The following is a 10,616-nucleotide window of genomic DNA, read 5'->3' as shown; positions in this document are numbered from 1 at the left end:
TATGTGCGATCTCGGCAAATCGTATCCACGATCTGGGCGTGTCACATAGTTTCTGATATCGGCAGATAAATCGTAGAGTGTAACGGGGCTTAAAAGAAAAGTCTCCCATATGGAGTCTTATCATTTTCATCATAAAGTTAGTGGATACTTCTGTGTCTGTTCTGTTGGTGGTCTTCCATGACCATGGCGGGTCCGCAAGAGTCTTCAATACATGGCTAAGATGACTTGCTAGAAACAACTAGTTTCCTTCAACTGTAAAAGGTTCTCGGTCATCTCTCCGTAGACTTTTAAATAGCATATACCTTGTGCTGCGTAATTACAGTAATCGCACCTCCTATTTTATTCAATTCTGGCACTTTATTTGCTCAACAAAATGATCAGGGCAAACCATGTCTGTAGACTAAGTGACCTCGATTTCCAATTACACTCTGAATACCCAGCAGCTTTCTTGGATTTCAGATGCTCACTTTCTGAATTACTTCAACATTATCCAATACTCTATACAAATACTAAGATGGAGTCATCTATGCATCTTCGGCTTATTAAATGAATGGAGTTAAAAAGTCTTCAAAACCTCTAATATTATGCACTTCAGTAAACGCAAAGAATAAAAACAACATTCAAGACTGAATAAACATCTTTATTACTTTTGATTTACAAGAGACATTAGAAATAAATGTTTGTATTACAAAGTTGTTATATTTTTTTTTTTTTACTAAAGCTTTCTCTGAAAGCCTTTTATTTACATAGTGAAAATATCCCTTAAGATGGGATGCAGTACAAAATAATCATGTTATACAAGCCAAAGGGATGACGAGTAGCACATTAACGAAACAAGAAGACCTGGTGAAGGTTTCTTCATCAATGAGTAAAGAGGCAAAACAAAGAGTCCCCCTTCTTCCGCAACTCTTCTGTAAATACACTGGCACATTTAAAGTAATTCTAACCAGCAGAACACGGTAGTAACACAAGCCTTGTCTGCACAAACCAGGGGCAATCGTGTTTGTAGACGGATCCAAAATCTAAGAAAGTCACACCAATCCACTTAGTAGATGCTAGTCCAGATGCATGGGATGCCACGCTACTGGAAGAATTACCAGGCCGAAAACTGGTTCACCAGACACCCTTCCCCTCCCTATTATATCCTCCACTCACCTGTTACCATATTCGTTACACTGTAGTAGGTAGTTGAGTAAAGCCATGAGGTAGAGGTATATAATAAACCAGCAGCACCTGAGTCTAGAGAGCTGCCGAAAAATATCATATTGCTCTCTCTCTCTACCCTTTTATTTTCATGGTTTATATACTTTTTTTCTTCTTCTTAACCTGAAACCAAGAATTCCTAAAATAAAACTTGTCTTCAAAGACCTCGGGTCCCAAACTACTTATTTTAACTAAATTATCCCAGCAGATTTTTGCTTATAAAGTGTTTAATAGAAAAAAAAAAATATTTATTTTTTTTAACCTCAGTGGTCTGAGTGAAGAAAAATAAAATAAAATACACAGTCTAGCACAGATGGTACTGCCTGGTATAGAATATATAGGAATGGGAAGCTGGAACACACTCTTCCTCAAAATTTAAGAAGGGAAAAAAAATATCGGATTTTCTTCCTCCCTGGATAGACTTCTTTCCTTTTCTATCACAGCCCTGTTTTAGCACAGGAATAAGATCATGACTACACCAGCTTCTGATCTAGGAGGTTTTGGCCAGTTCCTATTCCCTTTGGGGATGAAACAAAAAAAAGTAGTTTTTTTTTCAAAGTAGTTAACCTATTCTTTAGAAAAGTTGGACTATTCGGGGGAGGAGAAGTATACAATTTATATATATTATACTCCTGGTGACCAGCAGGCTCTTAACACAGTTAAGAAATTCTCAACTCCAAACAGGTTACGGGTTTATTTGAGGCGCTCAATCTGCCCTTTGAGGAAAACTCTCCAGGAGCATTCTCCGACCTTCTTCATAGTCATCTTCATCTACATTAACGAGAAGCTGAATGGTTTCTTGTCCTACAGCTGCCTTCAGAGAATCTGTGATGAAAACGCCCTTCAAAGCTTCCAGCAGGGAGCCGTTCATGTAGTCCGTCCAGAAGGCGTCCAGGTATGAGAGTTCGGAGAACTTAATATCGCAGATAATGGAGCCCAGGTCTCTGGATTTTAGCACAGTGTTGGACTGGCTAAACAGATCAAATTGCTTTTCCAACGGATCCTGCTTTACGGAGAGTACGTTCTCGTTAAGGATCGTTTCGTGGTGGCAGTACTCTGCTCGAACGCGCAATCTGATTCCTGAAAAATGGAGGTAGGTGGGGGGAAAAAAAAAAAAAGAAAGAGGGAGGGAAGAACAAACGGAAACAATTAAAAAAAAGTAACAAACGTACAGTAAAATTCTACAAGATCATGCAACTTTAACCTATTTAAACAGAATATACCCTTCAAGATACGAAGGACCAGCAAAGCTATAACTGCTCTAAAGCACTAAAGGAGCACATTGAATTTACCAGTTTGCAGCCAATATTAAGATTTACAAAAGGTTCTAAAATTGTAAAACAGACTTGTTCTTATATTTCACGTTTTAGAGTTTTTATTATTCTTTTTCTCTTAATGGTCGCAGACAGAAGATGTAGGTATAATCACTGTAAGGGAGCATTCAGACAACCGCATAAAATCGGTCCGAGATTGGATCGCAATGCTCGGACGGGCCGAGCGTCTCCTGACCAGTGCGCCACAGCTGCATAGATATAGATGAAGCAATCATGCTCGGGTTGGGAGAGCCGCATCCAGTCCAAGCACTGAGATTAGGGATGATCGAATACCTTAATATTCGCTTTGCCGAATATCCAGCGAATACGTCACCACTATTCGACGCCAAATGTAATTCTATGGGAAACCAGAATAATTTCACGTTGGACCTAACGGCAAGCTGTGGTGACTGGGAAAAAGGCAAAAACAGTACGGGCTCAGCCTGTAGAAGGTCTCTCTCTCGACATGTATTCACTGACTGGAGAACAGGCGCCAGGAAGTCAGAAATGAAACTGAAAGTATCGGAGCTGATGCAGTTTTATTCGTCGGATACCGAATGGTGCGGATACCGAATAGTGGCGAATTAATTCGCTCATCCCCAATTGCGATCCAATCTTGGACCCATTTCATATGGTTGTCGCAATGCGCCCCAAGTCTGAGTCTTGTTTTTTTAGGTTTTAAATGGTTGCAACGTCAAATGGCTCGTTAATGTATCTGCAGCTTTTACTGGATTTGTGTTAACATTAATTAGAGATACAAAGAAATAGGAATGGGAATATATGAGCAAAACGAATACCACTTGGATAAGAGAATATGTGGCTTGTTACATACGCTTATAAGTGATTTTTTTTCCCCCGCTTTATTTTTTTTTCTGTTCTTGTTGAAGGTCAGTCAACCTGTAGAAGTATTTAATCAAGAGTGCAAAATAGAACATTTCCGTGCGCTTGTCTGTACATACAAATGACATCTCCCTGAAGTATAAAGATCAATGAAAGGGGAGCGGGATATCAGAGCTATAGTAAGCCAATTGTAACAGAAAGGAGATTCCCTTTTCTTCTTTTTTTGCTTGGGTGTAGACAGAGGGGGACACCAAAGACGGCACAATGTATTAAAGGGGTTATCTGGCACGGTGACTCAGTGGTTAGCAGTGCAGTCTTGCAGCGTTTGGGTCCTGGGTTCAAATCCCACCAAGGGCAACATCAGCAAGGAGTTTCTATGTCCTACCGTGTTTGCGTGGGTTTCCTACGGATGCTTCGGTTTCCTCCCACACTCCAAAGACAGACCAAAAAGGAATTTAATTTGTGAGCCCCAATGGGGACAGTGTTTCTGATGTATGTAAAGTACTACAGAATAAGATTGTTTTTTTTTACTATAGACATAAAAACAAACAAGTAGAACGTTTAGAGATCGCTCCTACTGCCGTCACGTCGACAGAGCGGCACCTTCTTTTCCACTCTGCTGATGGGACATTACTGAAAACATCATACTGATTGATATTCAACTCCATAACTGCAGGAATCTGACTGTCAATAAGCTTGACGTCGGCAGTCACGACCCATCAACAGAGCAGCCTAGAAGATAAAGTGCTGCTCTGTTGGTGTGAAGCACCAGCGTCACCAGCAGGAGTAGTCTGTGACTGCCCTGGGCCGGTGCAGAGTAAACCAGGCAGGTAGTTATCAACTACCAATCGGTAAGATGTTAAAGAGAACCTGTCAGGTGCACTATGCATCCAGAAGCACAAGCAGTTCTATGTGCATATTGCTAATCCCGGCCTAACTGTCCTTGTATACACTAGCATGATAAAAGGGATCTTTAGAAAGAGTATTTCTAAAGATCTTTTATCTCATGCTAATGAGCGCAGGGACTAGTCTACCCTCTTAGCAGGTTAGTATGCCCACAGGAGCGTACTAACATGCTATTCAATTCAGCATTACCAGTGATGATGCACGTACCTTTGTTCCCTGTGACCGCGCTTCTGAATGCCGGGCACTTCCGGTCATGCGCAGTTTGAAGCCAGGTGTATGCATCCCGGATTCAGAGAGATATACTGCGCATGTCCGGAAGTGCTGGGCATTCAGAAGAGCGGTCACAACTAACTGCTAGTGATGCTGAATTGAATACCATATTAGGTATGCCCACAGGAGTGTACCAACATGCTAAGAGGGCGGACTAGTTGGGGGATACAACACCTTTGGGACTAGTCCCTGAGCTCATTAGCATACGATAAACGATCTTTAGAAATACTTTTTCTAAAGATCCCTTTGCTAGTGTATACAGGGACCGTTAGGCAGGGATTAGCAATATACACCCCGAACTGCTTGTGGCTCTGGGTGCATATCGCACCTGACAGGTTCCCTTTAAACCCAGAGTGAAAAAATTAGTATAAAAATTTGTCCCGGATAACACCTTTAATGTTCATTCCTGGCCAAATTTATGTAAGCTGCTTAGAGCTACAAAAAAAAAAAACCATCGTAACCAGTACTTTGCTCTCACAGCAAGATTTTTTGGTTTGAGGGATGTATTATAGGTCGATGCAAGTATGCAGCTCCTAATACGATACTTAGGCTGCAGCATTATGTTTGCATAGTGATGCATAACATTTTCTGTACAGATGTAAAAAGCTTCTGGGTGATCACTAATAAACCAGCGCTTGTCTATTGAAAGCGGAAACACATTTTTGTACTCTGCACACACTGTCCCCTTCTGAGATATCCACATGGTACATTATTTGTGCTTTATACGGATGTCTTGTAATCTTGGCAGTACACCTGATCTTGTATCTGCCTGTGATTAGATGCTTATATAGGAAACAGTTTATGTTTTTTTTAATGTGCATGACATATTATACCACATTATTATTATTAACAATGATGGTAACCAACGCGGAGATGCATTTACTGATAACAGCAGTTGCTTTTTATTCTCTGTTTTTTTTTTGTGTGCGCACAGATCAGATGTGCCACCACCCACAGGCAAACATTTTCAGGATAATTTCTGCCATTTCTCATATACAAGACCAGAAATCAGTTCAGAAGAAACCGTAGAATGAGGATTTGTAGTAACACAACCAATGGAATAGAGATCACAAGTGCACAAAGGCTCTTGGGTGAAGCATTATAAAAAGTCTTGCCTGTCTGTGATGACCGAATCTGATTTTCCTATAGGTACATGAAACACACCGTGGAGATGGTAGATTAGCTCGGTTTGTTTTTTGATGTACCGTACATTACTTTTTTTCATTCAGATACATTGATACTGTTGCAAATGAGATACTGTACAAAACGGTGCCAATTAAGGAAAATTAGCACACCATTTTCTTGACTGCCTCTGAGTAATTAAACTTTTGATATTCACAAACAAACTTTTTCAGAAATTACCAAGTTCTATGCAAATTCTAATGAGCTTCTCATTTCCATTTTTTTTCTCTTTAGTTTTCTAATCTTCACTGAATTGAAAAGTGAAATGAGAATTCACTCGCCCATCTGGTTTAGAGGCAGATCAGCAACTAATTCTATTCATTAGTAATCAAAAAGTTTGTGCAAAACCTCCTTCCACGTGTCCTGTTGGAATAGGACATGTTCTTTGCCAGCAAGTAGTCGGACAACTGCCTCAAATGCAGCTCGGCATTTCAACACCAGACATGCCGAAGAGACGCTGCACTAACCTTTTGACTACAAAATTTTTCCTTTTTTTGGGGAGAGAGGGAAATATACCGTAAATTACTTAAAGGGAATCTGTCAGCAGATTTTTGCTATATAATCTGAGACCAGCATAATATATGGGGCAAGTAAGCCGGATTACAGGGATGGGGAGGTATCACTTGGCAGCCTGCTCTGTGTAGTTTTGATAGAATCCCTAATTTGTCTGATGTAGAAGAGCCCAAATTTTCTAGGCTGTGTATAATCCCACCCACAGCTGAGTGGCAGCCAATAAGTTGTGGGGGAGTGGGGTTATATTTCTGGGCTGTGAATAACCCTGCCCACAGCTGACTAGCAGCCAATAAGTGGTGGAGGAAGGATCACATTTCTGCACTGTGTATAACTCACCCACAGCTGACTGGAAGCCAATTCGTGGTGGGTTTGGGGTTACACAGTAGCCCGACTGCTGTGCACACAAAACCTAGCCCTGCAGTGATAATCTCCTGCTGATAAAACACAGATTGTATTAAAGCAACAACACACCCTTATAAATGACATCTGTCATCTGGTTCTCTTGCTATACATTATGCTGCTCTCAGATTAAATAGCAAAAGCCTAATGAAATATTCCCTTAACACTCATTTGCTTCCTTTGTTTTTTTTTGTTTTTAAAATAAAGATGGTTGATTTTAAATAGAGGGCAAAATGTTGTTTGAACAAAGCCTCACACTTAGTGTTGAGCGAGTAGTTAGCGACTACTGTCCGCTACTCCCATATTCATTACGAGTAGCGGGCGCATTGTAAGTAAATGGTAAATACTCGCTAAGTAGCAAGTAACTCAAAAGCCGTACTATTCGCTACTCGCACGGAGTGTATGGCTTTCAGGTTCCTTGCTACTTATCAAGTATTTCCCATTGACTTACATTGTGCTCGGTACTCGTAACAAATATGGCATAGAGAGTACGAATAGTCAACTACTCGCTCAACACTACTCACACTACCTTCTTCACCCACTAAATATCACAGATTTACATTGAAGATCTGGCTTTGACCAACAATGGCTATATAGTCATCTGAGTGTTGAACGCTTGAATAGCACCTGCTATTTGCAACATGCTGGTCACAAATGCACTGCTGACGGATTTTAGCATGAGGGTCATAAATGCACTGCTGACGGATTTTAGCATGAGTTTCACAAATGCACTGCTGACGGATTTTAGCACAAGAGAATGTAAAGTGTGGCTCAAACATCCAAATCTGGACAGCTTTAACGAGCTGTGCTGTAGCTGCACCAATGACCCATAAGCAATAAAACCATTATGTATTAAATATACAGTTACAGTAGTGTGTTGTGCATTTAAATTTAAAAAGTTTTTTTTTTTTTTTAGTGTGTGATCGATATCTTTAATATTGTACACATATAATGCACGTATATACAACCTTTAAAGTTGATGACTATAGAGCCAAAGTTATTCAAAAGTGAACTTTTTATTAAAAAGGTGGAGCGGGTGTTCTTTACCAAAATCAAGTTAACTCCTTTTAATATCCATATCATTGCCTATTTTGGTAGTAAAAGATCAAATAGGTGGGGAACCCAACAATTTGACAGATAGACCTATTTTAATGCAAAGTCTTAAAGGGAACCTGTCATCAGAAATTTGGCTTTCAACCTAAATCTTTCCCCCTCTGCAGCTCCTGGGCTGCATTCTAGTAAGGTTTCTATACTTTTTGTGCCCCCTTTTAAACCAAAATACTTTATAAAGTTATACCTTTTGATATGAAAATCTTGTAAATTCTCCATGGGGGTGGGCCGTCTGGCGTCCGTTGCTGTATCTTACGCCGTCCCCCAGGATCATCCCTCAGGACGCCGCCCACTGCGCCCGAGGTCCCGTGCACGCCGGGACACCTGGTGACGTGGTCGCAGGCACGAGAGTATGGGCGGCGCTGTGATTGCATCGCAAGTGCCCGCCCATACTCTCGTGGCCGCGCTCTCCCTTCTGTACGTCGCTCAGATCCTCTCCGCTCCTCCCATCTATTTCCTGCTGCAGGGTACGATGGGAAGGAGGTGACGTCGGGCCGGCGCAGAACGCTGGAGGCAGTGGGGAAAGTGCGGTCACGAGGTTATGGGCGGCACTTGCCGATGACACTCACAGCACCGCCCATAACCTTCGTGCCTGCGCAAAACGTCACCAGCGGTCACACGTGCACGCAGTGCACAGTCCCGCTACAGTCGCACAGCGCATGCGCAGGACCTCGGGCGCCCAGGGGCGGCGTCCTGAGATATGAAATTCAGCGTTCGGGGGCGGCGTAAATTGGCAGGAGGACAGTAACAGACACCAGGCAGCCCGCCCCCATGGATAATTTACGAAATTTACATACGAAAAAGGTACAACTTTATAAAAAGTGTTTATTTTGGTATAAAAGGGGCCAGAAAAACTAGATGAAGCTTGCTAGAATGCAGCCCAGGAGCTGCAGAGGGGGAAACTTTTAGGTTTATAGCTAAATTTCTGATGACAGGTTCCCTTTAATTTAAGCATCCACGGAGAGCAGTCATATACAATTTTTCCAATGAACCATACTACATGTGAATTTCCATTTATTGTTCACTTAAAATGACTGAGAAAAATAAAATAAATCTTTATTACACATTACAACCAAAAGAAAACCGACAGCCGTCAGGTTTAGGACTCCTGAATAAAGTGACTCAATGTCCACGAGGAGACAGAACGTATCGGAGGATCGGAGCAGCTTGTATAGTACAGCGCAGGCGGAAGCAGAAACAAAACAAGCTTGTATTTTTTGCTCCCATGTTTACCATTGAGTTGCAGAGCCAGGCTGTCAGAGCAGCTTTTTAAGGTTTTTTCCATTGGCGGTCTTAACTGTGAACCGAGAGAGACAGGTTGAGCTTTTGACAAATACACAGAACATTTCTTTTCTAAGTAGCAAGATATTCACTCATGACAAAAAGGGGTCTTTTTTTTTTTCTTGTCTCTAAAGTACCGTTAAACAATATATATTATATTTTTTTCTTCTTTACTAAACTAAAAAAAATAAAAAAAAAATCTGGTGTAGCAGCAGATAGCAGATGATAAAAGATATATCTTGGAATAAGGCATATGTATTCCTATATTAGAAAATGTTTGTGACCGTATTTTTGGGATTATAAAACACCTTTGCTCCCAAAAATTTGGGAGGAAAATGAGGGGGGTGCGTCTTGTAATCCGGTTGTAGCTTACCAGGGGGGTGGGGGAAGTGCGGTGGAGCATAGTCAGATGGCGGTGGCAAGAGTAGAGCGGTGCTGCGGGTGTTCCAGCAATGCAGGAGCCATCTCCAGTGCTAAAAGAATATGTCGGCGGTGCGGGCTTCAAAGTAATGGCCCCTGGAGTTGGTGCGTGCGCAGATTAAATTCTCGGCTCAATGACGAGCCGAGAGCTCATCTGCATAAGCGGGGCCTCCGGTCCAGTGATCTTCCAGCAGTAACAGGAAAATGGCGCAGGAGGTGGCACATGCGCAGATCAGCTCTTGGCTCCTCATTAAACTGAGAGCTCGATCTGCGCACGCGTCGACTCCAGGCGCCATTTCTTTGAAGCCCGCACCGCCGAAAATTTGTTACCTACAATCACAGTGGATGTCTCCTGCCTCACAGTGCCCACAGCATAGCCGAGACACACGCCGCATCTACTCCACTACTGCTCCTACCAGCCTGTGACCCCACTACCACCCTCCAGTATGATACAACGGGATTATAAGAATGGACACCAACTTTAACATTTTTCTTTCTTTACAGTTGGGGTGCATCTTATAAAACTAAAAATACGGTAACTGTGTATGGGATTAAAAAAAAAAAAGAAAAAAGAAAAAACCCACTCGCTCATTTAGCTTGTGGTAAAAATCCTAAATTCATTATTACATGTGTACGCATACATCAGATGAGTTCTGACAGTTGCAGAAATATCTGCGGCTTTCCCATTCATTAAAAAAAAAAAAAAAAAAAAATTTTAAGAGAACACCATGTGCTTGTATAGAATCCCTATAATTTCTTTCTTAAAGGAGGTGTCTGGTCTAGAACGACAAATTCTACAGTCACTTTATGTGATTGTAGACTTATGAATCCTCACAATCACATGCACTGCGCCCAGTGAGGATTTTCCGGTGTCAGCGCTCGTACAATCGCAGTCATGTGACCACAAGTATGCACTATGCAGACTCCCAGCCAGAATTCAACTAGACTGTCTCTGGCCTCAAGCTATACACTTGCATGGAGCGTGCTGGAAATGGTCTAGTTGGATTCTGGCCAGGAGTCTGCATATCGCATACTATTCTCACAGCGAGCGGCGTGACGATTCACCGGTGTCAGCGTTGGATGTGAGAATTCACAAATCTGCAGTCACAAAGTGGCTCCAGACTTGTTGTTTTAGACCGGACAGAACCCTTTAAAGAGTAACCTCAGCCACAAATGACA

General features: G+C 41.8%; 1 protein-coding gene across 1 annotated transcript in view; it reads right to left on the bottom strand.

Moving 5' to 3' along the window:
- Window positions 1-619: 619 nt before the first annotated feature.
- DEDD2 (death effector domain containing 2) overlaps window positions 620-10,616 on the bottom strand; it is a 40,474-nt gene continuing 30,477 nt past the window's right edge. The window contains exon 5 of the mRNA XM_075328355.1: window positions 620-2,283. Within this exon, the coding sequence (XP_075184470.1) occupies window positions 1,910-2,283 (374 nt within the window). The 3' untranslated portion in view covers window positions 620-1,909. The remainder of the gene's footprint in view (window positions 2,284-10,616) is intronic.

This window comes from Anomaloglossus baeobatrachus, chromosome 11, assembly GCF_048569485.1.
Source record: "Anomaloglossus baeobatrachus isolate aAnoBae1 chromosome 11, aAnoBae1.hap1, whole genome shotgun sequence".
In the NCBI taxonomy this organism is placed as follows: Eukaryota; Metazoa; Chordata; class Amphibia; order Anura; family Aromobatidae; genus Anomaloglossus; species Anomaloglossus baeobatrachus.
The sequence above is the reverse complement of the archived record's forward strand: the minus strand, read 5'-3'. Positions and strand labels throughout refer to the sequence as shown.